This window comes from Capricornis sumatraensis, chromosome 20 (genome assembly GCF_032405125.1).
Source record: "Capricornis sumatraensis isolate serow.1 chromosome 20, serow.2, whole genome shotgun sequence".
NCBI lineage: Eukaryota > Metazoa > Chordata > Mammalia > Artiodactyla > Bovidae > Capricornis > Capricornis sumatraensis.
The window spans coordinates 52007625-52034734 of NC_091088.1; the positions used below are offsets into that span (position 1 = coordinate 52007625).

General features: G+C 52.8%; 3 protein-coding genes across 5 annotated transcripts; all 3 read right to left on the bottom strand.

Moving 5' to 3' along the window:
- Window positions 1–2576: 2576 nt before the first annotated feature.
- Window positions 2577–7280, bottom strand: SYNE4 (spectrin repeat containing nuclear envelope family member 4). The gene is made up of 8 exons (XM_068993318.1): window positions 7153–7280; window positions 6596–6746; window positions 5402–5536; window positions 4911–5105; window positions 4558–4839; window positions 3585–3662; window positions 2843–2901; window positions 2577–2757 (listed from the first exon to the last, which is right to left on the bottom strand). The coding sequence occupies exons 1-8, from the start codon at window positions 7278–7280 to the stop codon at window positions 2577–2579; spliced, it is 1209 nt and encodes a 402-aa protein (XP_068849419.1).
- Window positions 7281–7965: 685 nt separating this feature from the next.
- ALKBH6 (alkB homolog 6) lies at window positions 7966–13748 on the bottom strand. Of its 3 annotated transcripts, none has more exons than XM_068992684.1 (7): window positions 13695–13748; window positions 12797–12879; window positions 12412–12480; window positions 10454–10514; window positions 9925–10076; window positions 9596–9712; window positions 7966–8376 (listed from the first exon to the last, which is right to left on the bottom strand). In XM_068992684.1, the coding sequence occupies exons 1-7, from the start codon at window positions 13717–13719 to the stop codon at window positions 8113–8115; spliced, it is 771 nt and encodes a 256-aa protein (XP_068848785.1). In that variant the 5' UTR covers window positions 13720–13748; the 3' UTR covers window positions 7966–8112. The 3 variants fall into 3 exon arrangements, with proteins under 3 accessions (XP_068848785.1, XP_068848787.1, XP_068848788.1); XM_068992686.1 differs by lacking the exon at window positions 13695–13748 and adding an exon at window positions 13436–13667; XM_068992687.1 differs by lacking the exons at window positions 12412–12480; window positions 12797–12879; window positions 13695–13748 and adding an exon at window positions 10597–11093.
- Window positions 13749–14259: 511 nt separating this feature from the next.
- CLIP3 (CAP-Gly domain containing linker protein 3) lies at window positions 14260–26896 on the bottom strand. Its single transcript, XM_068992313.1, has 13 exons — window positions 26731–26896; window positions 22930–23069; window positions 22752–22845; window positions 22393–22554; window positions 21893–22011; window positions 21157–21393; window positions 18476–18611; window positions 18227–18355; window positions 17212–17355; window positions 17020–17143; window positions 16749–16813; window positions 16306–16378; window positions 14260–15721 (listed from the first exon to the last, which is right to left on the bottom strand). The coding sequence occupies exons 1-13, from the start codon at window positions 26894–26896 to the stop codon at window positions 15667–15669; spliced, it is 1644 nt and encodes a 547-aa protein (XP_068848414.1). The 3' UTR covers window positions 14260–15666.
- Window positions 26897–27110: the final 214 nt, after the last annotated feature.

Consider the following 27110-nt stretch of genomic DNA (forward strand, 5'->3'; position numbering starts at 1 on the left):
CCTGATTTTTTTTTTTTTTTTTGAGAACTACTCCCCTCTACCTATTTCAGCACAAGCAAGGCTGACTGCAGCCCCCAGTGAAGCATGTGACACTAGCCAGAGGAGCTGGCTTCAGGACTCAGACGGTAAAGAATCTGCCTGCAATGCAGGAGACCTGGGTTTGATCCCTGGGTTAGGAAGATCCCCTGGAGAAGGGAATGGCTACCCACTCCAGTGTATTCTTGCCTGGAGAATTCCATGGACAGAGGAGCCTGGTGGGCTACAGTCCATGGGTTCACAAAGAGTCAGACACAACTAAGCGACTTTCACTTCAGTGCAACTCTCCTATTGGGCTTCCCAGGTGGTGCTAATGGTAAAGAACCTGCCTACCAATGCAGGAGACATAAGCGAGTCGGGTTTGATCCCTGGGTTGGGAAGATCCCCTGGAGGACAGGACGGCAACACATTCCAGTATTCTTGCCTGGAGAATCCCATGGACTGAAGCGACTTAGCACACACACACACCTCTCTATTGACTGCTAAACTGGTGGCATGTAGGCTTGGCGGTTTCAAGGGGCACTCCCCACCATTTGGATAAGACTGAAGCCAGAACAGGAAAGAACTGAGCCCCTGGATCCAGCTGTGCTTGCAGTCCTGAACTTTTAAGTTACCCACAAAAATTAATTATTAATTCCCAAATTTTTTTCAAGGATTACTGTTGTTTTTGTTTGCTTTAAATATTTATTTGGCTGCGCTGGGTCTTAGTTGTGGCATGCAGAATCTTTAGTTGCATCATGCGGGTTCTTTTTATTTTTTTAGTTGTGGCATTCGAACTCTTAGTTTCGGCATGTGGGATCTAGTTCCCTAACCAGGGGTGGAACCTGGGCCCCCTGCATAGGGTGTTCACTGTCTTAGCCTTAAATCAATGGAGACTGGGTTTCACTCACTTGCTCTGTGTGTGGCCTCAGGCTAGTGGCTTCCCCTCTAGAGCCTCAGTTTCCCATTTCTGTTAAGCAGGGACACACCATTGGGTGGTTGTGAGAATTCAAGGAAGTGTCTGTCTGAAGTGCACATCCAGGAGACTAGCATGGTGCTCCTGCCTCTGTTCTTGAGTCTGGTTCTGCTCCACCTCTTGTCCTGATACTTTAAGCTCTGGGAGAGGATAAGCTTAGACACCCGAGGCTGGGGACTGGACTCCCCAGCTGGCAGTTCAGCTTGGTGACCTGAGAGAAGAAGGCTTTCACAGTCCAGTTAGTGATGGCCAGCCTGGGAGCCCACCATGTAGTGTTTGAACAGAGCACCTGGATGAATGCAGGCTACCCCTCTAGTAGCCTGTGGCAAGCACCTGTACCTCTTTGCCTGAGGGTCTTTACAGACAGGAGAGGCTGGAAGTGCTGGGGAGTTAACATCTCCAGGATTAATCCTGAATCAATGAGAGATGAGAGCTGGTACATAGATGGCACAAGTCCTTCACCTCTTGTGTGTCCCACAATCTCCCAGAGGTCCCTAGGGGGATGGCACACCAATGCCCAGAGAAGCAACCAGCTCATTGACTCCCTTCCCTGGTTCACTTCCCACTCCCCTATCAATTTGCTTAGGATCACCGCCCTCCCCCCCCAAAAAAAAAAACTACGTGTGCTTGAGGGACTTCCCTTGTGGTCAAGTAGCTAAGACTCCGCTCTCCCAATGCAGGGGGCCCAGGTTTGATCCCTGGTCAGGGAACTAGATCCCACCTGCCACAACTAAGAGTTCAAATGACACAATTAAAGATCCCTCATGCTGCAACTAAGACCCAGCACAGACAAATTATAATTAAATTAAAATACCCCATAAAAAAATGGGGTGTATAAATACACACTATGTTTTAAAAACAAAAAACTATCTGTGCTGGAATCTTTGTCTGATGGTCTGGGGGAACCCAACCCAAGATGGGCTGATTCAATTCTATATTCTGTGCTCAAGGCAAAGGGATCTGTGGAAGGGGTTGTCAAGATGTACCAGGATCATATCAAACATTGTCAATATTCAAGCATCCAGTATCCTCACACATCCTGCTACAGAATGAAGGTTTGTGTCCCCTCAACACTTATAACCCTCAATGTGATGGTATTAGGAGGTGTGTGGCGCCTTTGGGACCTGATCAGATCATGAGGGTGGAGGCCTCATGAAAGGGGTTAGTGCCGTTCTAAGAGACCCCAAAGAGGGACTTCCCTAGGGTCCAATGGTTGACACCATGCTTCCAATGCAGGAGGTGTGAGTTTGATCCCTGGCCAGGGAACTAAGATCCCACATGCCATGTGGCCAAAACAAAGAAAAAGAGAGAGAGAGAGACCTCAGAGAGTTCCCTGGCCCCTCTTTGATGTGAGGACACAGGAAGAAGATGGCTATCAATGAACCAGGAAGTAGATCCTCATTAGACACTGAACCTATCAGCACCTTGATCTTGGACTTTTCAGCACCCAGAACTGTGAGAAACCAGCTTCTGTTGTTTCTAAGCCACGCAGTCTATGTTATTTGGTTATAGCAGCCCAAACAGACTAAGACATATCCTTTAACAGGGACTATTTATTACCTATGTCTATGTCTAGACGGCCTTCTCACATTGGAGGGGGACCATTGACATAGCTGAGCTCCAGGTAAGGTGTCCTGATCAGTTGTGCAGGAGAGCAGCAGGAGCCCCCCGACGTGGGCAGGAACAATGTGATACCCACCAGGAAAAGGAAGAGGAGGAAGAGATGGAAGAAGGTCAGAGGTCGCCTGGATGAAGGAGTGGGCACTCTGTGAAGGGAAATACAGTGTTAAATGTACCAGTGGGTGCCACCATGAGCCCTGTCCCCCAAACTCCTCTCCCAAAACGTCTTACCCAGGGTGTGCCTCCAGCATCACATCTTGGAGACTGGGAGATGCTTGCCTCATCCTGTCCTAAACATAGAGAGCCACCAGCAGCAGAATGGGTGGAAGTGACATTTAATGTGCTCTTTACCTTGCTACCATAGACAGGCAGAACTGGGCTTATTTCTCCTCCTCTCCTAGCACCCCTTCCATCCTCAAGCCCCCACGGGGACTTGGAATAGCTCCAAGTGTCGTGGAGGTCTGTCTGTGCCTTCCCTCCATGCAGTCCCCCTTTTCCCGGTAACGGTGGTTCAACTTGGAGAGGACGGTATCATAATTCCCCACTACTCTGAATTCACAATTCTACCTCCATAACTAGGCATGTGACCAGATCTGGCCAATCAGAGCCCTCCGTCAGCTTGGCTACTGTGATTGGTGGCGAAGCGGGAGTCCGACCTAGAACTCTTGCTGCCTGTGAGTCCGGAGCATTCTCTTCCGGGGTGAGTGAGCCAGTGGGAAGAGAATGTGTAGCTGCTGGGGCAGCCATGTTGCTGAGAGGAAATCCACTGTGAAGTAGAGCCCAAGACAGGGAGGGACTGCACCCTGGCAGTATTTGAGGTCTGAAATTCAACAGCATCTGGACTTTTAAGTTAAGTGGTGAAAAAGAACAACAACCCAGCATCCCCTTTTTGTGTGTAATTCAGTCAGGGTTGGGTTGCTGTCACTTGCTATCACGATTCGTGAGTGATACACCTGGCTGAGGACCAACTCACTCGAGACTTCCAGAGCAGGGGTTGTCTTCGGTGACTTGCTATGTGTTTTCGGTGGCTGAGGCCCGACATGAGCATGTCCTGTGGAGAATCAGTGACAGACACAAAGTTGAGGAAGGGCCACAATGGCAGTATGGTGTCATATAGATGAGATTCTGGGGGAAGAGCGAGATCTCAGGGAGAGAGGAAGAGAGGGCTAGAGCCCAACAACAACAGCAAACCCGAAAAGAGAGACATTATTTATTCATTCACACAACAAATATTTAATGAGTGTCTGTTACACTCCAGGTACTGTCCTAGGAGTTGAGGACACAGTGGGCACAGAGGCAGGCAAAATGCTGGCATACATAGAGTTTATATTCTAGCAGGAGAGAGAGAGACTGTAATTTAATAAGCATATAATGTCAAGATGTGGTAAGTACTGTTAGGTGCTAACTTTTCACTCAGTCATGTCCGACTCTTTGTGATCCCATGGACTACAAAGTCTATGGAATTCTCCAGGCCAGAATACTAGAATACTGGAGTGGGTAGCCAATCCCTTCTGCAGGGGATCTTCCCAACCCAGGGATCAAACCCAGGTCTCCCACATTGTAGGCAGATTCTTTACCAGCTGAGCCACCAGGGAAGCCCAAGTAAGAGGATAAGGAGTAATAATGTTCTGAGGCCAGGGCAGGTCTCTCTGAAGGGGTGATATTTGAGGAGAGACTGGAGTGAAGGAGGAGGGGAGCTGGGCATGCATCTGGGGGTTTGGAGATGGGAGTGTGTTTGAAATGTCTGAAGAGTCAGGAGGGTAGTGTGGTTGTGGTGGGGTGAATGAGGGGGAGAGTGAGAGGAAGTGAGGGCAGAGAGACCTGGAAGGAGAACACTGAGACACCAAAAGAGAAAGAGACACTGGGAGAGACAGAGCCAGAGGTTTGAAGGCCTTCTCGAAAGGCAAGGACCCTGCTAGGAGACACACAGAGGGTCCCATGGGTGCTTGGAGGGAGGAGGTCACCCCACCTGCTCTCACCTCCAGGCTTTGTCCTCTGCTCTGGGGGCCCCTGTGGCCACACAGCTCACACGGAGCCCCTGGCATCCGGGCTGTCCTTCGCCCTAAAGGCTCAAGGTCCCCAATGTCCCCTGCCGGGTCCCATTCCAACTCTGCTGGCGTGGGGAGGCTACTGGGTGCCCAGGGCCCCCAGACCCCACCAGGGCCCGGCCCATCTGAGTCCCCCTCGAACTCCAAGTCCTGTTCCAGTGTGCTGGCCTCCTCCAACACCTGCTCAGAGGACAGAGGTCATGAAGGTTGAGACTGGCACCCGCGCCAGGGACCACCAGGGTGGGCCATACCAGGCTGGTGCTGACCAGCTGGGCCTGCAGCCGCCACAGCTGTCGGAAGATGCTGTCTTGGTGGGCTCTGAAGGCCTTCAGGAGTTGCTCCAGGGCTGCCCGGGTCTGAGGCTCACTGCGCTGTGCCAGCCCCTCACCGAACACCAGCAGTGCATCTAAACGCTCAGCTGCTCCACGTAGGTCTGCCTGTAGCACCTGGGTGCACATGGTTGGACATCATCAATACACCCCACCCTGCTGCCTACACACACACACACACACACACACACACACACTGGGTACACATGGTTGGACATCATAGCACACCCCACACCACACCACCTTGCTGCCTACACACAGACACACACAGACACACACCACAGGGGCACCAGAACACCAGAGACCTAGGACTGGAGTTACTACCCCCACCCTCTTCCCATCCAGACATGGGGAACATGGAACAGATCCATTTCCAAGGGAAGCTGGCCCCCACTCCTGAGGCCCTTACCCACCTGCAGCTGGACCATCCTGCTCTGGGCTGACACGCAGGGCCCCAGGCCTCGCTCCAAGTCCTGCAGCCAGAGGCCCAGCCCCAGAAGACAAAGATGCAGACTGTCCTGATCAGCCTCTCGGCTAGAGATGGGGTGCTGGGGAACACAGGGCTGAGTCAGGGCCAGTGAGCCAACCCGGACCTTGTTCCCACTCCCATTGCACCCAGGCTCCTGCCTTCTGGATGCTTCTCTGCAGCAGAGTCCATCTGTGGGTGTGCCCCAGGGCCGCTCCCACCTAGAGAAACTTCCCAGTGGAGTCAGGCCCAAGAACCTCTAGTTCAAATTCTCCAGGTTTTCAAGGCTCCTAGAAACTTGTCCATATAGGGCCTGGGGGTCTTGGAGAGGGAAGGGTAATGGAACCAAATTACTCCCACAGGGAACACCAGGGCCAATGATGAGATAATTCTTGGACTTCCCTGGTGGTTCAGTGGTTAGGAACCCACCTGCCAATGCAGGGGACACGAGTTCGATCCCTGGTCCAAAGACTACATGCTGTGTGGCAACCAAGCCCGCGCCACATCTCAACTACTGAGCCCACGCACCGCATCTAGAAAGCAGCCCCACTACGAAGAGTCAGACACATTGGAGCAACTGAACAACAATAACAACTCTCTGCAACTAAAGAAAGCCCACATGCAGCAATGAAGACCCAGCACAGCCATGCTGTTGCCGCTGCTGCTAAGTCGCTTCAGTTGTGTCCAACTCTGTGCGACCCCATAGACAGCAGCCCACCAGGCTCCCCCGTCCCTGGGATTCTCCAGGCAAGAACACTGAAGTGGGTTGTTATTTCCTTCTCCAATGCATGAAAGTGAAAAGTGAAAGTGAAGTCGCTCAGTCGTGTCCGACTCTTCGCGACCCCATGGATTGCAGCCTACCAGGCTCCTCCATCCATGGGATTTTCCAGGCAAGAGGACTGGAGTGGGGTGCCATTGCCTTCTCCGCAGCACAGCCATAAATAAAAAAAATATTAACATAATTCTCTCTCAGTTGATAAAATATGAAGTAGTAGACAGGTCAAGAATCATTGTCTAGAGCATCCCACCCCCACACAGTTGGCCAACACTTTTCCAGAATCATCCCTGGTGTGGAGGGCAGACTCTGGGAGACAGACAGGAGGTGGGGGCTGGCCCAGGGGCCCGGGTCACCTCAACTCACCTCTAGGTTTTTTGCTCCAGCTGACTCCTCAAGGGAAGAGGGAGCTGGCAACCTGGGGAGGCCAGCAACAGGCTCCACGCCCCTTGGCCCACCCCGGAAGTGCTCTGGAGGGTCCAAAGAGTCCTGCCCCACCTTCTGGGCCTGTTCTGACCTGGGAGGTGGAGGACAATGACAGGTCCCTAGGTGAGTCTTAAGTGAAAGTGAAAGTGAAGTCGTTCAGTTATGTCCGACTCTTTGCAACCCCATGGATTGTAGCCTACCAGGCTCCTCTATCTATGGGATTTTCCAGGCAAGGGTACTGGAGTGGGTTGCCATCTCTTTCTCCAGGGGACCTTCCCCACCCAGGGATTGAACCCAGGTCTCCCGCATTACAGGCAGACGCTTTACCATCTGAGCCACCAGGTGAGCTAGGTGCCCATTATTCACTCTACCCCACCCCTGTCCCGGGTTACCTCTCCCATGTCCCCATGTCCCCAGAGGGTCTTAGCCACAATACCTCCTACCCTGGTAATGCCCCCACCACTTTGGACCCCAGTTTCTAAAGCCCCAGCCCCTACCTGATGCTCTCCTCTCCAGATGCAATGCAGATTGTGTCTCCAGTAGCGTCCAGTTCCCTAGGCGCTCCAGGGGGGTGACTGAAGGGCTCTGAGGGGGATCTAGGGCCCAGTGGTGGGGGCCGGGCCATATTTGGGAGCCTGGGGATGAAGAGTCAGTAAGGACCCCCAGCAGGAGCCCTTTTTCTAGCCCGTCTCCTTGAAGACTTCCTCAGTAGGACTCACCCAGGCCTGAGGCAGCCAAAAGCCCAGGGGCAGGTTCAGCTCCACCTCCTTCCAGGTGGAACCTGGACCTAGGTAATTCGATGCCTAGCTCAGGTGACCCTATCTCCACTTAACTCCTTCCTCCCTAGTATACCAGTAGCTGACTTTCAAGCTCACCCCACCCAACTAAAGGGTTTCCAGATATGACCCTCCCTGCTCAAGAGCCCCAAGTTCTGAACCACTCTGAGACCCAGACCTCTCATCCTGGGAACCCACATCTGCGTGTGCATGCATATTCAGTCATGTGGGAGGCTTTCCTGGCCTGTGGCCCGCCAGGATCCTCTGTCCATGGGATTTCCCAGGCAAGAATACTGGAGTGGGTTGCCATTTCCTACTTTAGGGGATCTTCCCCACTCAGGGATTGAACCTGTGTCTCCCGCATTAGCAGGGGGACTCTTTACCACAGAGCCACCTGGGAAGACCCCCTGGGGGCTCACACCATTCATCCAAGGTCACAGACGCAGACCCCTTCGGGAACCCAAACATCTGCCCACCCCCACCCCCAAATGTCCAAAACCAGAGTAAGCCTTTTTTGTTGTTGGTTTATTTGGAATGGGTCCTCTTCCTGTGGTTTCCACACAGGTACTGGAAAACAACCCGAGGGGAGCCGCCTCTGCCCCAGAGATCCAAGGTCACAGGAAGATAGCAGTCCAGAGCGGGAGCGAGCTCGGGAATCCGAGCAGGTCCTGGGCCCTGGCGTCACTTGCTGAGTAGGAGGCCAGCGCGCAGCACGCGGGGGACTCGGCGGATGGTCAGCGAGACGCGGGTGCCGCGCACCAGGCGGGCTCCCGGCTGCGCCGAGGGGCAGGCGGCGGCGTTGGGCGGCAGGGAGGCTGCCTCGAGTGCGTCTACGCTGGCTGCCGCGATGCCGTGGAGGAGGCGCGTGTAGGCGGTGCCACGGAGCACCAGCAGGCTGCGCGGTTCAAGCAGCAGAGAGGTGGCCGGCCGGGACGGGGGCCGGGGCTGCGGGGAGGGTTGAAGGTTAGCGGGTCCCCAGAATTTGGCGGCGGAGGCAGACGAGAGTTCAGCAAGTTTGGGGGTTCAGGGGGTTCAGGTCAGTGAGTTCCAGGGGCAAAGGCTGAGGGGCAAGTGTGCTCCTAAGAATCAAGGCTTTGGAATGAAAATCCCAAGGGCGACAGGGCCAGGGCCTGGAGGGGAGGGGCGCGGGGGGAGGGAAAGGGGAGTGGTCGGCAGTCTTTTGGGAAGGGGTAGGAACTAGGCTGCAGATGGGGGCGTCTCGGTGTCTAAAGAATCTGCAAGGGTCTGGGACTGAGGGATCAGCGGTCCCAGTAAACTGGGTGAAACTGGGCCGAGGACTTGGCTGAAGCCAGGAAGGGAGGGAGAGAGGAGCAGTTGTGGTCTGGGCGGACATGGGGTATCTCAGGATGCTTTGAGGACACCAGCAAGGTGGGGGGCAGACAGGAGCATGTAGGATTGACAAAGGGAGCCCCGGGACTTCCCTGGGGGTCCAGTGGTTAACACTCTGTGGTTCCATTGCAGGAGATGAAGTTTCTGTTCTAGCCAGGGAACTAAGGTCCTACTTGCTGGGTGGTATGGCCAAATAAATAAAAGTTTGTGTTCTTTTTTTTTTTTTTTTTTTAAGGGGGAACCCTAAGGAGCAGCTGTGATCAGGGTATCCAGGGTAGTTTCTGTGAACACTGGGGTGTCAGACATGCATCAAAGAAAGAGGTCAGGGAAATTGTCATGAGCAACCCTCACAGAAGGGGGCTTGAGCAGTGAGTCCTGGGTTGAGGTCCAAGAGAATCAGGAGGTGTCCTGCATGACAGATCACATTATTGGGGTGGGAGGGAGGAGATCAGTATTGGGGTGCCTATGCAGTGGCCACTGAGAGTCAGGGTGTCTGGGAGGATGTCAGAGACACCCCTGAGGGGATGGTTGTGGGGGTATCAGGATATCAGCGTCTGTTGGAGAACTGGGGAGCCCTGCCTCCCGTATTGCAGTGCTCACTCTAAATATGTGGGGCCAGGACATCTGTAGGATGTCAGGATAGTTGCTCAACAGGTGGGGGTATTGGGGTATCTGTGAAGATCATGATTTCTAGGGCACCCTGCAGGTAGCTGGGTATCAGGACTACCTCATAGGTGGGTGGAACCAGGGTCTCTTGGAGGATATGGGAGGTCAGAGCACTCACAAGTGGCTGGGGCAGCATCTCAGGGCCCACCTGCTCTGTTGGGTTATCATCCTCTGGCTGCCGAGGCTCGTAGAGGTCCAGCATGGTGTGAGAGCCCAAGCTGATAGTGCTGACGGTCGGGTAGTACAGTGGCCCATCCTCGTGGGGCTGAGGAGTGAGTACCAGGGCTGGATGGGGCAGGAGTCCACACATCCCCACCCCCAACCCTCCGAGGTGAAAGGTGTCCCCCAGCTGGGGACAGGGAGGCGAATGCTTGGTTGGGCTATGTGAACTGCTTAATGAGAGTGGACATGGGTCAACATGATGCCCTGCCCCATGGTGGGTCCCAGGTCTCAAGGGTGGGGTGAGAGAGTGGTTACCATGATGCCCTCCCCAGGCAGATACTGGTTTACGAGGACATGGTTGGCTGGGAGACCCCCAAAAAGGCTGAGGTCAGACACTTTGTCCACGTAACGCTGGAGCCACGGTGGCAGTCGCTCAGGAACCATCCCCCGGGGATGGGGGAGCCCACCTGGGGAAGGATAGTGGGGTGCTGAGAGCACCCAACCAAGGAGCTCTGGCACCAAGGAGCCCCCATTAGGAATATCCTAGTGGTTGGTAGCACTCTGACTTCCTCAGGGACCCCTAACTCTTTGAGATCCCCACTCCACTCTTCAAAGCTTTCCTGCTTCTCCAAAACCTAGAGATACCCCCCAACCCATCAGGAAATTCTAACCCCTCAAGACCTCTACTGACCCCTCAGAATCATCCTGGCCCTTGGGATCCCTTGAGCCCTCAGGGACCCCCCACTCCCGACCTTCGCCTCAATGTCCTGAGACTATCAGACCTGACATGCCTACCCCAGCCCACATCCCTAAGTCAGCTATGCTCACAGTCAGGGACACTCACCCCAGTTCTGTAACTTCCTCCCGGAGAGCTGGGTCCATTTTGGCTTTGGGGCATTGAAGACCTGGGAGATAGAAGGGGGTCAGTCCTTTTTCAAGGACCACCCTCTCTGATTCTCCCACCCAGGCCAACAAAGCGGTTTTTACCTGGGGTGGAAATGGGTCATCTCAGTGTCTGTGGGATCATTCTCTGGGATAATGTTCCCAGGATTTTGTTGTTTGCCTTTTCCCCCTGTGGAGACCACAAGCCTCAAAGCTGACCTGTGTCTACCAGGATTGAGAAAGGGCTGTACAATCAGGGTCTGAATCTACCCAGAGCTCTGGGCTGGATTGGGCTCTTTCTGCTCAGCAAACAGTCTGCACTCTAATTTTCTGATCCCTGGGCTATCTCAGGACAGTCTGAGTTCTGGAACCTCCTTGTTCCTATTGCCTGGGGGAGAAAAAGTGCTAAACTGGGTTATTCAATACAGTCAAGAGAGTATTTTGAAAATTCTCCACTGCCAAGACCCCAGGGGTCTAGAAAGGGTTGTCTCAAAGAAGTCTAAGAAGGGACTTCCTGGATGGTTCAGTGGCTGACTCCACACTCCCAATGCAGGAAGTCTGGGTTTGATCCCTGGTCAGGGAACTATTAATATACCCCACATGCTGCAACTAAGAACCCTCATGCCACAGCTAAGAACCTGCATGCCGCAACAAAGTTTGAAGATCCTTAATACTGCAACTAAGACCCGGCACAGCCAAATAAATACTAAAAAATAAAAAGTTGGACTTCATTCGTGGTCCAATGGTTAAGAATATATCTGCCAATGCAGGGGACATGGGTTCGATCCCTGGTTTGGGAAGATCCCACATGCCGCAGGGCACCTAAACCTGTGTACACAACTACTGAGCCCACATACCCTACAGCCTGTGCTCCAAAACAAGAGAAGCCACTTCAATAAGAAACCCGTGCACTGCAACAGAGGGTAGCCCCTACTCGCCGCAACTAGAGAAAGCTTGCGCACAGCAAGGAAGACCCAGAGCAGCCAAAAATTAATTAATTAATCAAAAAGCATCTTTAAAAAAATAAGCCTAAGAAATCTCCTTATTTCCTTCATGGTAATGGGGCTGGGATGGGTTGTCTCAGTAGGAGAGTCTGAGCTCTCAACCTAACTCATTCCTGGGCCTCAAACAAGATAGAGTAGTTGAGACTGCACAGGGCAGGTTCAGGCTCTGTAACTAAGGCTCTGGGGCTGCAAAGGGCTATCCCAGTGCATGGATTCTGAACTTTGTAAAACTCTCTTCTTTCCCCAAACCTTAAGAACAGACTACAGACTGTACTATCTAACACAGGTGGTCTGGGCTTGGTAACCTTGTTCCCAAGGCTCTGGGTCTATGCTGAGCTATCAGCAGAGGGAAGCGTTTACTCTTAACATTCTGAGGCCTGAACTATTTCAGCACAGAAATCTGAACACTGTAAATTCTTCATTCCCTAAATCTCAAGGGCCTGTCTCAAGGGCCTGAACTGGGCTCTTTCAGCCTGTGTTGTAACCTCCTTTTCCTTATAACAGTAGCAGGATTGGGTTGTCTTAGCACAGACAGCCTAAACTCCATAATAACCACCACCTTTCTAGGAATCAGTTTGGGAAGTTCACTGGTGCTCTAGTGGTTAGGATTCAGCGCTTTTATTGCTGTGACCTGGGTTCAGTCCCTGGTCAGGGAATGAGATCCCGCAAGACATATGACTTGGCCAAAAAAAAAAAAATCAGTTTGGTTTCCCCTAAGCCTCCTGGGAAAAGCTCTTTAGCCAGGCCCCAGCAGGTGTTGAGAAAGGAATAGGGAAGGTGAGGGATGGGTGCTGGGCGGCACTCTCCTTTCTGCCAGGGTCTTCACTGTGGCTTTGTCGGCTCTCACATGAGAGCTGGGGGTTGGAGAGAGATCTGGGAAGAGGAGAAGAACAGACCAGAAGGGTGTTGAGGTCACCTGTCGAAGCAAATACTCCTCCTCTTCCTTGGAGATGAAGTCAGGGATGTAGTAAATTACAGGTGGTGCCTAGGACAGAGAGATCCCCCTGAAGGTGTGGCCCTTTCACCCGCAGACTAGTGCTAGCACCCATGCACAGCCCTTCCTCTGGAGTGTAGCTCAGGATGTCTCCAGACGGGCCAGGGCCTTAAGTCAAGGGACCAATGACTATTTGGGGGATGAGGAGGTGGGGGTGAGGATAGGGCTGGACCCTGAGGGTAAGAATGGAGAGGGAGGGGTCAGTCCCAGCCCACAAACACAGGAGTTAGCCTCCCTATCCATCTCCACTCTTATCTCCCACCCTCTAGTCCCCACCTTCACCCTCTGCACCCCCAGTCCTGACAACCTGCTCCACCCTGAATGGCTCCAGGGCTGGGACCCTGGCATCCTGATCCTCCATCGACAGCAACTCCAGGTACCCGGTCAGACCTGTGGGGAGGGGAGAAGAACATGCTGAAGTAACCAAGCCTGCCGCCCTCAGATTATGATCCAGCTTTCTGCTCTTACCATGGGCCACAGCCTCAGCTCAGACCTCTAGGGAAGCTCTCTTGGTTTCTAAAACCTAAGTCCTCAGTATCTCAAAAGCCACTCAGTGCACAGCCCCCACACTTGCCCGGACACAATGAGCACCCAGAATACTCCCCCAAACTCCATCCACCAAAGGTCCATCAAATTACACATATTTGCTGTCTTAAGCTCCCCCAGAGAACAGCCTCTTGACTCCATCCGCCGCCTTTCCCAAGAGCTCCACACATATCCCCCAGGGCTACACACCAGAGTCCCTTTAAACACCTTGATTTGAGACCTCATCGTAAAAACTGCCATGCCCTGACTAAGCACAGCACAGCATGCATGCCTAAAAACTGCAATCCTGGCTCTCTACCAGTGTACAAGGTCTTCATAGACCCTCCTCCCTCCTCAAGCCCTTTCAGACACTCCATTCTGAGCACCCTTGTGCCCCCAGTCTAAGCCTCCTCAGACATACCCATTTTCAGTCTCCTCGGATCCCCCTCCTCTAGACTCCCTTCAGATTTCTCTTCCGGAGCGCCCCTTCACTGCAGCAACCCTGGACCTGTGACCCTGAGTCTGACTCCTTCCACGCTCCGAGCCCCCGGATCCCCCGACTCTGTCTTCTAGCACTCCACATTCTGAGCTTCGTCGGACTCCTATATGCGCTTCCCTGGGTCCCCACTCTCAGCTCTCTTGGACCGCCATCTCCACCCTCGGCCACCCCGCAAACTGACCGTCCACCGGTGACCCCTCCAACATCCAAATTCAACATCCCAATTCCCTTCCCAGCTACTTCCGCCCCCGTGCACGACTGCCCGACGCAGGCATCCTCAGACCAATGGGAATTCTCAAAGGCGCTAAAGCTCCGCCTTCCACCCAATAGGCGCTCTCACAGGGTGTCGCCCCGCCCCCTCACCCTCGTTCGGTGATAGGCTATGCCTCCTGGCCTTTGAGCCACTGGACCCTTCAGAGACCGAGCTTCGTCTGGACCGACCAATGACAGCTTCAGAACCGAATCCGTCCACACTGCGGAGTGAGCCCAGAGTAGAGCCCACAGGGAAAACGGATGTGTTGGAAGGACCCCCCCGCAGGTTAGGCCATCCTATATACGAGCCGTAGGGAGACGAGACTGAGGAAAGGACTTCCTCTGCCATGCTCCCTTAGTAAGGGTATAGAGGCACGACCATTAACTCCCTCAACACCGACCCCACACAGAAAGCCATAGAAACGTCTTTATTGAAGGGGATAGGGGTCATGCTGAGTTTGGGGACATGCAGTGAAGGGGCAGTCGTGAGCTGTCCTTGGTTTTCAGGGCCCCAGGTCTGCCCTGGACACCCTGGGCCTTCAGGGTCTCCGTCGGCTTCTGCTGGTCTGTCCAGGGTGCTCTGAGGTCCTTCAGGGCCAGTAACTTAGATTTGGCGTTTTGGACCTGTGACCAGAACTTAGATTGAAATGGGGACTCCAGGATTTGGGATCCCCTCAAGGCCTCGATGCTCCTCGTCTATTAGAGAGGGAGGCTTGAGGATTTGGGGATTCCCTTGGGACTGGGGCTCTTGGAATTTGGGTATCTTGAGATCCATGGACTCGGGGCATTGAAGTCCTCTGGTTTCCAGGGATGAGAATTTCTGTTTGGGGGTCTCCTGGTGCCTATGAATAGGGCTTGACATGCCCTGGATGCCCAGGATGCATATCCTGACTACAGTCTCCTCCATCTCAGGCATAGGGACTTCCATGGTTGGGTTTCCTGGGGGCTTGGAATCGGATTTTTTAAATTTGGGATTCCCTGGGGATTTGGGGTTCCATGATTTGGGGGTCCTGGGAGTTAGGGTTTGGGGCTCTCCTAGGGGCTGTAGGAATTAAGGGCAGAGGGAAGTTTGGGACATGTACTCTGGGGGTTGGGATCCTGAGTCCCAGAATGGGGCCTCCAAATTTTGGGGTCCCCCAAAGGGGGAAATCATTACTTAAAAAATAGAGAATTTTCTGGGAACCTGGCCAGCACAGGTGCTGTGGGCCACATGGGGTGGGCTTCATACAAGGCACTGGGGGTTTCTTGAGGGTGCAGAGGATAGGAAGACTTGGGGGTCCTGTAATTAGCACTTCCAGGACTGTTTTGGCATCTGTAAATTGGGGGTGACAGTGGGCTGGTTAATGTGGGTCTCTTCTTGAGGGGTAAGAGTAGAGGTTTTTGTTAATGGAGGGAGTGTCCGATTGCAGTCTAAGGGTTTTGGGGTGACCATGGGAGTCACAACATCTTGACAGGACTGATATTAAATGTGGGTCTGTTACTCTTCTCTGGAGATGTTTCTTTCAAGGGGGTTTGATGCGGGGAGGGTCTTTGTTAATAGGGGATGGTTCTGCTCCAGTGACTAGTGACTCAGAAATGTTCTACTGTGGAGCATTATGTAGAGAAAGTCACCATCATTTGGGGTGAGATGGAAATCTGTTAATTGGAGGGTCTGATCTGAGGGGTGGGACTAGCCTGAAGGTACTACACTCAGGGAATCTCTTTCTGGGTAACATAGGGTCTGTATTTGGGGGGTCATCATGGGGGAATCTGTTAATAGGGCCTCAGTGATCGAGGGCTGGCTAATGGGGTCTCTATTCTGGATGTGTTACTGGGAATCTCTATCTCAGGGTGACTCGGGGGTTCCTTGTGTCAGGAGACACTAGAGGGGGCTCTGTGTCTCTGTCAGATGTCCAGGGCCTCTAAGACTGCATCTCCGCCCTCAGCATCCAAGGAAACCAGCAGCAGAAGAGCAACCTGGGGAAAAGAACTGTGTCACAGCCCAGTGCAGGGTGTGGGAGCATCTGGGCCCATCCCCACCTGGCTCTTCCCCAAGGGTCTGGGATTTGCCCTTTCTGGGTTCTGCCTCCACCTTTCCGGCTCTCTTGGGCTCCTCTGGAGCAGAGGGTGTTCTGTCTCCCTTATTTTTGTTTAGTTGCTAGTTGTGTCTGACTCTTTGCGACCCCATGGACTGTATGTAGCTCACTCCTCTGTCCATGGGATTTCGCAGGCAAGATTATTGGAGTGGGTTTCCATTTCTTTCTCCAGGGGATCTTTCCCACCCAGAGATTGAACCCCTGTCTCCTGCTTGGGAGGCAGATTCTCTACCACTGAGCCACCAGGGAAGGTCTTACCTGCCTCTTAAAAATTGAATTCACCAGGATTCATGGTGGGGCCTCACTCTCTAAAGACTGTTTCCGGGTAAGCTAACTTAAGTCCTAAGTTTTCCTAACCTCTATTTCCAGCCCCAACCAGAACTCCAGACCCCTCTGTCCAGTGGCCTGGTGGATGGCTTTCCCTGAATTATCTCACAGGAGAGGGGACCAAGGGTTGCTACGCACCTGGAGATGGAGTTTTCTGATGCGATGTCCTTTGGGGTCCGGACTGTTGTGAAAGTGCGTTTGGGCTGCGTCACTGAAGAGAGGGGCAAGGTCTCAGGTGATGGGATGACAGACCCACCTCTGTCCTCAGTATCCACCCAGACTCTTTGTCATTAATATTTATCTACATCCCCAATATCCTACACTTCCAACAGCCATCTAGACTCTCTTTTCAATAATATTCCCTGTGTCCTCTGAGACCTACCCATGTCCCCAGTACCTGCTCAGAGCCTTATCAACATCCTCTTCTCCATAACACCCATCCTTTTGGGGGTCCAACTCATCATTTTCCTGGATCCCCAATTAAATACTGGAGATCCTGTCACCAGCATATACCTAAGGACCCATGACCTTCCTGCCTACCCTCAAACCACATTCCTCCGCACACCCATCCTTCAACTCACTTGTCACTTGATGTACTTTTTTGGCTCCGACATTGTCCCCAGGGGGGTCAGTGGATCCACCAATCCTGGGGAGACATGAGAAGTGGGAGGAGTCAGAGCCACAAGAGGCCAGGGTCTGGCAGGAGCTGAGCTGCAGGGGGCCTACGAGGAAAGTGCTAGGGTATGGGGGTGGGTGTCCACTCTATCCTCCTGGTCCAAGAGGAGGAGACATCTGTGGCGGGTATCAGGGCTCTAGGTAGTACCCTGGGCAATGATCAGAGTCTGGGCTCACCTCTGAATTCGAGATGCTGGTGCAAAGACGCCATGCTTCGGGGGGCAGGTGAAGTATCGGACACCGAAGACAGAGCCGTCGTGCTTGCCGGTGGGCTGGTCCAGCTCGATGCCATACCAGTACCCTGAAACAGGAGGGGGTCAGGACGCCTTGAGGCCCTGCCTGCCCCCTGGCCCATATCGTGATCCTCACCTGGGGCGAAGTCTGTCTTCCCATAGAAGCGCACAATCCCTTGCTTCTGGCCAGCGACGAGGACTTGGTCTCCAACCTCAGCCTTGGCTCCTTCGCGCTGCTGCAGGCTGCCCAGAGACGGGGATGATGAGGGTTTCTTCTTACCTGGGGGTGGAGGGGACAAGGGTTGAGGGTGAGGCCTCTAGATGCCAGCCCAGGGGACGCTGTGCCACCCAGAAAACCACAGGTAGGAACTCTGTCCTTGATCAAATGAGATGAACTGCAGAGCCCTTCTCTGAAACAGGAGTGGGGGGCTGGGGGCCTTGAAAGAAAACCCCAGCTGCCAGAGAAACTGGGGTTGGGGGCTTTAGGCGTGTGGGAGAAAACTGAGTCAAGAACCTAGAGAACCCCAAAAACTCTTTCTCAAAGTTAAGGATATTGAGGCCAAAGGAAAAACCGAGTGTCAAAAGTTAGAAACTGTCCTTTTAAAATGAAGGAGAGGGGGGAACTTCCCTGGTGGTCCAGTGGCTAAGACTCACACTCCCAATGCAGGAGGCCCACATCAATCCCTGGTCAGGAAACTAGATTCTGCATACCACAACTAAATATCCTGCATGCTGCAAGGAAGATGGAAGATCCCATGTGCCACAACTAACACCCAGCACAGCAAATAAATTTTTAAAATAAAAATATGAAGAGGGGAAAATAAATAAAATGAAGGAGGGAATTGGGTCTGAGGATAAAGCAAGTCACTAAAGCCAGGAACCCCACAGATTGTTCCCTAAAACTGGGAGAAAGCCTTTGGGTCTAAGGGGAAGCTAAGTCACAGGGGGCAGGGAACACATACAGGTCCTTCCAAGAACTGGGTGGGACCAGTACTGAATCAAAGGAGAAACTCAGGTAAAAAGTCAGGGACTCAAGAGTTTGTCCTCTAAAATGGGAGTTTGGGCCTGAGCAAAAACTGAGTCACAGAAGCTGGGCTACCCACAGAATATCCTCAAGACTGGCTCCTGTCACCCCGTGGGCTCCGCCTGACCTTTGTGTTCCCTGCGGCCCTTGCCAGTGACACGGGAGAAGTCCATTCGGGGAGTCCGAGGTGTGGAGGTGACGGATGAAGGAGGTGCGTCCACTGCCTTGGAGATCTTGGACACAGAGGCAAAAAGACCTGGGGGGACAGAGCCTGGGCTGGGAGTTGTCCAGGCCTCTGGCCCCTGCCCCATCATCACCCCTGTCCCCACCACTCAGTCAGCAGCATCACTGCTGAGTGGACCCCAGTGGGACTGACCCTGCTTGGGAGGGCAGATGAAGTACCGGACACCCCCAACACTGCCATCATTCTTGCCCTCGGGTTCATCCAGCTCCACGCCCACCCACTGGCCACTGGCGAACTCCGTGGTCCCGCAGAACCGCAGTGTGCCCGTCTGGAGAAAACAAGGGAGGATATGGCTTGGGTGGGCCTTGGGAGGCCATGATAAGATCACTGGCACAAGGAATTCCCTGGCGGTCCAGAGGTTAAGAGTCAGCACTTTCACTGCTCAGTCCCTGGAGATCTTGCAAGCTGCACAGAGTGGCCAAAAAAAAAAAAAAAAGATCAGTGGCAACAAGCAGCATGGTGGAGTGTATGAGGGAGCCCCAGGCTCAAATCTCAGCATCTCAGCTTGGACATCACCATTCACTGGCTATGTGACTTAACCATACTGTGCCTCAGTGTCCTCATCTGCGAAATGGGAGTAGAAATTGCACCCACCTTACAGGATTGTTACAGAGCTGCCCTGTCCAATGTAGTAAATAGCCACTAGCCACATAATGACAATTTAACTGAAATCAGGACCTCCCCCATGGTCCAGTGGTTAAGATTCCATGCTTCCACTGCAGGGGTTATGGGTTTGATCCCTAGTCAGGAAAGTTCCACATGCTGAGCAAGGTGACCAAAAAAGAAAAAAAAAAAACTAAAATTAAATATTTCCCCAATTGTAGTAGACACATTCCAAGTTCTTAATAACCACAATGTGGCTTGTGGCTACTTCACTGGACTATAAATACACAGAACATTTCCAATCTCACAAAGTCTATTGGACATGAATGCTACAGAGACAGAAAAGCCCTCAGTACAGGGCTTGGTGCTGAGTAAGGGATCAGTACGTGTTGACTATTAGTATACTGTCACTTTTGTAGAGGGACTGCATGGGCCTCAGTGTCACCTGTAAAATGAGGATAACAGTCCACCTCAGAGTCTAGTTATCTGGTAGAAACATTTTTAATATATGTGACATTGCTTAGCTGCAGTGAGTGTGGTTATTATCATTTGGGTGAGGTTCCTTCACTGCTCTAAGCCTCAGTTCCTTGTCTATAAAATGGGCTAAATAATAGTGCCTCCTTTGGAGAGTTGGTGTGGGGATCAGAACAGTGGCTGGCACACAAAGAGCACTCGGTGTACACCAAGCCCTGTTCTAAGGGCTTTACTCATTTTAACTAATTTAAACTTGGAAAAGAATCTAAAAGAGAATGGATATGTGTGTATGTGTAACTGATTCATTTTGCTGTACAGTGAAGCAAACTAACACAACATTGTAAAATACAAATTCATTTTTAAAATAAACCTCATACACCCCCCTGAAATGGGTATTATTAGTTTCCTTTTACAGATGAAGAAACTGATGCCCAGAGAGGTGAAATCACTGGCCCCACAGCTGGCAAGTGGCAGAGCTGAGATGGGCTTGAGCAAATCCTAATAACCACTGTGCTGTGCTGCTCCTCTCCAGGCAGAGACTGTTATTACATGTCTCCAGACAAAGGCTTCACCACTCTGGATTTCTTACAGTCTTCTATGTTGTAAAATGGAGAGAGTCAACCCCTCCTGCTTTCAAAACTGGGACACTGATTTGATTAGATCACGTACAAGAACTTTCCAAAGGGGGCTGATGCATGCACAACTCTTGATTAGGAAACAAAGTGTGACTTTATGGCTTCTCACTGCACAAAGAAACAAAATTCAGTCACTGCAGTGGCCTGCAGGTCTAGTATGATCCAGCGCCTGCTAACCTTGCCACTTCACTCTCCCTAGATAACTCCCCTCCATGCACACTCCTCTGAGCCTTTGTACCTCTGGTTTCCTTTGTCTTATATTTTTACAAGATGAGCTCCTTCCCATCTCAGCCCGTATATCACCTCCTCAGAGATGCCTTCTCAGAAGACCCTAGCTAAAACCACCTCTGCCCTCGGTCAGGGCCAATTTATTAAATATTTGCATTTAATAAATGTTTTCAAAGCCCTTGCTACTGGAAATTATCTTAACTGTGAGTTGACTTTATTGACTGTCTCTTCTTCAATAGAAATGGAGTTCTATGAGAGCAAGGCTGGGGCTGACACAGGTCTTTACCCCCAAGGACAGGCTGGGTCCAGCATGGAGCCTGAGGGACATCAGGTAAATGAATTCAATTTGGAATGCCTGGATGAATGAAGATATTCTCTGTCCTCTGGGACTTTATCCCTGCTCCCTCTTCCTAAGACCCCTCCCTTCTCCTTTTCTTCTCCTGGCTTACTCCTCCACATCTTCAAGTGGGTGCATTCCCCATCACACCCCTGATTGCTCTGATCCATACTTTTTTCCCAAGCAAAGGAGTGATCACTCTGGGAGCACAGGTGGCCCTGAATGGGGACCACAAGGCCCAGGGGGCCCCAAATGGGGCCGACCTGTGCTGATCACTCTGCCTGTGCTTCCCCAAGAGAGCCACAACTGCTCTGGGCTGTCACTGTCAGGAGATGGATCTGTTGTCCCCCTTGGATTAAGAGCTCAGCCCAGCGTGGGGCATAATGAAGGCTCTAGCAGAACAACTGTTGGATGAAATAAACGCTGTGTGCATGCCCGGGAGGGTGGACAGACAGAGGGGGCGAGTCTGGACTCTGCCCAAGGCCCCAGCTTTCAGCGCTGAGTCCTGCCCTCCCCTCCCTGCTCCAGTTCCTGACCTTCTGGCCATCCAGTAGCACGCGGTCTCCCAGGCGCAGGCCCAGTGTGCTGAGCATGAGATTGCCTGGGACGTTGTCATAGTTGGGTAGTGTGACCTTGGGGAGGGCGCAGGAGAGTGGCACTGCCTCCTCCAGTAGCGTCCTTAGCTCCTTGGCCACCAGTGCCGCCTCTGCCTTGTCCAGGGACATGTCCATGGGGTCTGGGACCACCTCTGCTGGCACTTGTCCCTTTCGGTTCTGTGGACCAACAGGAAGAGAGGGGGAGAAAACTCAGTAGTGGTAGGCTGCCCTCCCACTGAGGCCATGCCCCCAGAGATCCTGGGTCAAGGTGAAGCAGAGATGGGAGTAAGGTCATGGCCTGGGCCAACATGGCAACAGGAAGGGATGGGGCATTAAGGTTCAAACCATGGTCCCCAGGGAAGCCCACCCCTAAGACCCCAGCCTGGGGATGTCAAGTATGGAGCCAAAGGGGAATGAAAGTCCCACTTCAGTAGTGTAGGTCATGCCTTCAGGGCCAAGACCCCAAGCCCAGAAATGGGGCCATGGAAGGACAAACACAGAAGATGGGCTCCTGTGGTACCAGGTCAAGGGTCCAACTGGGCCAACGGGGAATGAGAGCTTCAAGAAAGGCAAGTGGTCCTGCCCCCCTCCCATCCTCTGCAGAGGCCTGCTGGCTGGAAAGGGATTGGGAAGGAAGGAAAAGGAAGGTAACAGGACTGGGCCAGGGTGGCAGTACCCGAAGCGCCGGGTTGGCGCCGTGTTCCAGCAAACACTTGGCCGCGCCCAGGCACAGGTTGGAGGCAGCGATGTGCAGGGCTGAGCCGTGGTTGAAGTCACTGCACGTGGAGTTCACCACTGGGAAGTGGGTGAGAGGAGGGTTCCAAGTGAGCGCCTTCGGCTCCCAGCCCTTTCGCTGCTGCCTTCCAGTCTCCGGAAGTCCATCTCTTCATCTCTCTCTTAACCCGCAGGCTCCAATGCCTCCCGCAGCCTCGGACAGAGCCCCGCCCCTCCTCGGCCACACCCCTCCCGACTAGCTCCTGCCAGGTCCCAGCAGCTTTAAGGACCACGGAGCCCCATTTCCTGCGCCTCCCGCCTCCTATCCTGGCCTCCCAAGCCGGGACCATTAGTCATCTTCCCACCCTTCTTCACTCCCTACACCTGAGCACCCTCCTCCTGCTTCAAGACCTCCTTCCTCTCCTAGGCCCTGCCCGCTCCCAGCCTGGCCCTCCTCCTCACCTCGGGGCCGTGCACCCTTCAGCAGCACACGCACGAGATCGGGCACGTCGAAATAGGCGGCGTAGTGAAGTGCGTTCATGTTAGTCCAGCGGCTACGCAGGGTCACGTCTGCGCCCAGAGCCAGCAACTGCTGCGAGAGGCGCACCGCCGCCGCGGGGTCCCCTGCGCGACAGCCCAGGTCAGCTTGGGTCCCCTCCTCCAGAGAGTGGGGCCAGGGCCATAGGGCAGATCCTGGGGCTCAGGGACTGCACTTTGGGGTCCTAGGCTGTGGACTCAGGATGGAGGTTGGAGGGCTGGAGTTGTGTCGGGCGTGGGAGCCTAGGTTTGGGGGTTCATGGTTTGGGGGCTAGGACCCTCACCGACTCCGTGGGCCCCAGCCTTGCACGCATAATGGAGCAGTGTCATGTCGGTCAGCCCATCGCGATCATTCACATGGCAGCCTCGACGCAGAATCTAAGGGTGCCAGGGACCAGGGAGGGTTACCCAAACACGTGAGGGACCCCTTCCCCTCCTCCCTTGCATCACCAGTGTCCTTACCTCGTTGCCGATGACGTCGATCTTGTGTTGGACTTGAGGCACCCACTGACGCACGATGGCGAACAGCTCAGGGATGGTGGTCTGGGGGTCAAACAGAATCTCCTGGCAGGCAGGGTCGTTGGGGTCGAAGAAGGTGAAGGCTGGGGTGGTGAGAGGTCCAAGGTCACCCCCAGGCAACCTGACCCCGCCTCCTTCCACCCTGAGATACAGCAGCCCGAGGTCTTTGTCTTTAAGACCTCCTAAGGCAGGGTCTCACACTGGTGGCCTTTGGGCCCTGGGCATTTTCTGTGTGGCCAGCATGAGGTTTCAAAATAAAGAGGTTTCACATAAAACTTAGGATGCCCTCTGTTTTGAAAAATTAAAGATCAGGCAATTTCTGTATAACAACCACCTCTACCTCACGAAACAAGTGTGACAAGGAGTCTGCATGCCAAAGGGGATTGCTACTGTTCTGGCCCATGGTACCCTGTCAGTCTGGGGACGATTAGGCCAAATCTCCAGAGTAAAGAAAAAAAAATTTAATATTGATTTATTTATTTGACTGCACTGGGTCTTAGCTGCGGCATGTGGGATCTTTGTTGTAGCAGGCGGTATCTAGATCTAGTTCCCTGACCAAGGATCGAACCCAGGCACTCAGCATTGGGAGCATAGTCTTAGCCACTGGATGACTAGGGAAGTCCCAGAGTAAAAAAAACTTAAAAGCCAGAAATCAGTTTTTAAGGAAAATCTCCCCAATTTTTCAGCTACTGTGCAGTCCACATAAAATGTATCCATGGGCAGGATCCAACCTGTGGCCAGCCAGGGGGAAACCCAGAGGAACTTCCATCTCCCTGCTTTAGACTCTGAGGATTGCCCTCTAATAATGTTCAGCACCCAGCACAGGGCTGGCATGTGGTGGGAACTCAGTGCCTGTTGAATGGATGAGCACATGAATGACCAGATGATAGAGAGCCCAGGGAAGTACCGTACAGTCTCCAGCAGGCAGCCTGTGTGCTCCTTTAAAACCTCAGCCCTTCTTGGCGGAGATCCCTGCCCTGGCTCCCATCACACTCGAGTACAGATCCAAATCTCACTCTGGCCAAAGGCCCTGCACCAACTGGCCTTGTCTGTTCTTTGCTCTCTCCCCCTCACTCATTCCCCTCCAGTCACACTGGCCTCCTTCCGCCCTTTCAGTTTGCCAGGCAAATTGCTGTCTCAGGGCTTTGTGCTTGCTGTTTTTCTTGCCAGGGCCAGCCTTCCTCAGATCTTCTTAAGGCTCCAGAGAGGCCTCCCCAGACCACCCTGGCTAAGTAAGCACCTCTGCCCTTCTCCATCTCTTACTCCCCCCGCCCCCAATTCTTTTTTTTTCAATTTGGCTGCATCGCAGGGCATGTGGGATCTTAGTTCCCCAACTAGGGGTCGAACTCACACCCCCTTCACTGAAAGCACAGAGTCTTAACCATCGGACCGCCAGGGAAGTCCCTCTTGCCTTTTTAAAAATTTCTTTAAGAATATCACTACTTGGGTACTTCCCCAGCCATCTGCTGGTTAAGACTGCAGAGACCTGGGTTCAATCCCTGATCAAGGAACTAAGATCCTGCATGCCTCATGATGTGGCCAAAAAGAAACCCAAAACCCATTACTTGTTTACTCCTTCCTCCCTCCTCTTTTCCTCTCTTTCTCTTCTTCCCTCTTTTCCCTCTATCTCTCTTTCTCACTTGTCCCCCTCATTGGGGCATTTCTGTTCTCCCTTATCCCCAAGGCCCTGGCATCCGGGAGATGCTCAGTCTCCACTGAATTAATGTACACATTTAATAAACACGTACACGAGTTTCTCTTGGAGTCCACCTTAGCCCTCTCTCTGGCCTCAACCACGTGTTCAGATTCCTTCACCTTCTGTGACCAAACCCTCCTTGTTTCACAAGCAGCAGGGTTCCTGGGGGTGGGGAACAGACACCCTAGGCTCTTTTGACATCCCAGCAGGCCACAGGTCCCAGCCACATTTCCAAAGGAAATTTTCCAGTTTTCCGGGATGGATACCCTACCCTGGACACCCAGATAATGTTATTTTTCTATCAGACTGAGGGCAACCTTTAGCCTCTCTGATCCCCCTCTAGGGAGTGACACACGTCCACAGAGGCCATCCCTCTTGCCCTATCCTGCTGGTGCCTACACTCTGAACTTGGAACCTAGTTGAACATACAGCTACTGAGGATTCTCAGCCAACATCTAAAAGCCTCCTCCTATACCCAGTTCTGGCTGAGCTCCACTCTCTCTATGCAGTAACCAGAGGGAGCTTTTAAAAATATAAATCAGAACTGCCACTCCCCTGCTTTTAAATACCCATGCCCCCGCCCCCAACTGCTCTCCCCACCATCACATTTAAAATATACACGAAGTCCTCACAGTAGCCTTGAAGGCCCTTCCCAGATCTAGCCCTTGCCAACCTCTCACTTCAACTCTGATCACTCCCTAAGTGCAGCACCATGAGTTTCTTTTTGTTCCAAGCTCAGTCCTGCCTCAGGGCTTTTGCAACTTGCTGATTACAGCCTGGAACTCTCTTTTTCCAGGTCTCCTATGGTTGATTCCTCCTCTTGCTCAGTTGTTTAGTCACCAAGTCGTGTCCCAACTCTTTGCGACCCCATGGACTGGAGCCTACCAGGCTCCTCTGTCCATGGAATTCTCCAGGTAAGAATACTAGAGTGGGCTGCCATTTCCTTCTCCAGGAGAGCTCCCGGACTCAGGGATTGAACCCACATCTCCTAATTGGCAGGTGGATTCTTTACCACTGAACCACCAGGGAAGCCCCCCTCATGCTCAGGGTTTCCACCTAAATGCTTCCTCGTCAGAAAGACCCATCCTGACTGCTCTATCTCAAGGTGCTTCCCCCGAGCCATTCTCTATTATTATATCTCCATCTTTTATTTCTTTCATAGCATTCACTCCAATCTGAACTTATCTGATTTTTTTTTTTTTTCTGACCATGCCTCATGACATGTGAGAGTTACCAGACCAGGGATCAAACTCATGCCCTTTGAAGTAGAAGTGCAAAGTCCTAACCACTGGACCCCCAGGGAAGCCCCTGAACTTATCTGATTTATATATCTGTTACTTGTTTAGTCTTGCCTTCTCTCCTGAGAGCAGAGATCATGCCTGGAGTGCTCACCATTAAATCTCCATCTCCCAGCAAAGGCTTGTCACCGAGTATAGTACTGCTGGTGAATGAGTAGACACTTTCTATTTATCTAAGAGGACACCTTCCTCTCAGCTCCACAGCTTCCTACCTCAGAAGCTTCACTCCTGTGGTCACCTCTCCTGGGATCCCCTTCCCCTTGTTAACCCTCAATCCATCCTTGGGTCTCCCTTGAATGTTATTTATTCAGGAAAACTGTATCTTAAAAGGCTCTTGCAGACTCCTATTCTTGGCAAACACGATTCTCATCATGTCTTTAATTATGTACCTGTATTTTTGTACTTATTTGTGTGACCATTATTGAAGCCTGTGAATTTTCTTAGGCAAAGACTAGATCTGTCTGCCCCACCTTCTAGGTCCATAGCAGGCTTTCAAAACATGCTTGTTGAATGACTAAAGGACTGAATGATGTGTCATGAATCAAATATTAGGATTATCCCAATTCCATTCTCCAGTGGGTGAATGAATGAATGAATGAAGGGGGGTAGGGATGCAAGGGCCATGACTCCTCCAGACCACCTTCAAATCCTCGGGAGTCCTCCCACCATCTCCACCAGCGGAGTTTTCAGCCAGACCTCCCTGGCCACCCAAGGCTCCAGGCCATATTGCAGGATGGGGAGGGGGGTTACCGTAGTCCTTGGGGAGGGGGGCTGGTGCCGAGGGGTGCACAACAGGCTTCTGCCGGCGCTCCTGGGTGGGGCTGGGGGGCTCCGGGACAGGCTCATCCTCCTCCTCCTCTTCTTCTTCCTCCGCCCTGAGCGGCGGGGCCATGGGGGCAGGATCTGTCTTAGTCATGGTCCTCGGTGGCCCTCGGGGGACAGGTGCAGAGTTGGGGGTGGGCTTCAGGCAAATCCTAGGGGCAGAGGTCAACTAGAGAGGGTGATCCGCAGTCTCCAGAATCTGAGCCCCTCAAAACGCTCCCAGGGCTCCGGATGGCTCTCACGCCCCCAGCACTGGATTTTGGGCAACCATAGAGATGTCAGTCACCCATCAGAGGACCCTGGTTTGT

What these genes read in the sequence shown, in the direction of transcription:
- SYNE4 (XM_068993318.1), bottom strand. Translation starts at nt 7,280, where the DNA reads ATGGCCCGGCCCCCACCACTGGGCCCTAGATCCCCCTCAGAGCCCTTC. An exon ending in TCTGGAGAGGAGAGCATCAG is followed by an intron (nt 6,747 to 7,152) that starts GTAGGGGCTGGG and finishes TCCACCTCCCAG; the next exon opens with GTCAGAACAGGCCCAGAAGG. An exon ending in GGGTGACCTCCTCCCTCCAA is followed by an intron (nt 3,663 to 4,557) that starts GCACCCATGGGA and finishes GATTCTCCACAG; the next exon opens with GACATGCTCATGTCGGGCCT.
- ALKBH6 (XM_068992684.1), bottom strand. Translation starts at nt 13,719, where the DNA reads ATGTTGGAGGGGTCACCGGTGGACG. An exon ending in GGAGGGGTCACCGGTGGACG is followed by an intron (nt 12,880 to 13,694) that starts GTCAGTTTGCGG and finishes CCCTCCCCACAG; the next exon opens with GTCTGACCGGGTACCTGGAG. An exon ending in AGGAGTATTTGCTTCGACAG is followed by an intron (nt 10,515 to 12,411) that starts GTGACCTCAACA and finishes TCTATCTCCCAG; the next exon opens with GTCTTCAATGCCCCAAAGCC.
- CLIP3 (XM_068992313.1), bottom strand. Translation starts at nt 26,896, where the DNA reads ATGACTAAGACAGATCCTGCCCCCATGGCCCCGCCGCTCAGGGCGGAG. An exon ending in GGGCCGCAGGGAACACAAAG is followed by an intron (nt 17,356 to 18,226) that starts GTCAGGCGGAGC and finishes CTCCACCCCCAG; the next exon opens with GTAAGAAGAAACCCTCATCA. An exon ending in AAAAGTACATCAAGTGACAA is followed by an intron (nt 16,379 to 16,748) that starts GTGAGTTGAAGG and finishes CCCTCTCTTCAG; the next exon opens with TGACGCAGCCCAAACGCACT.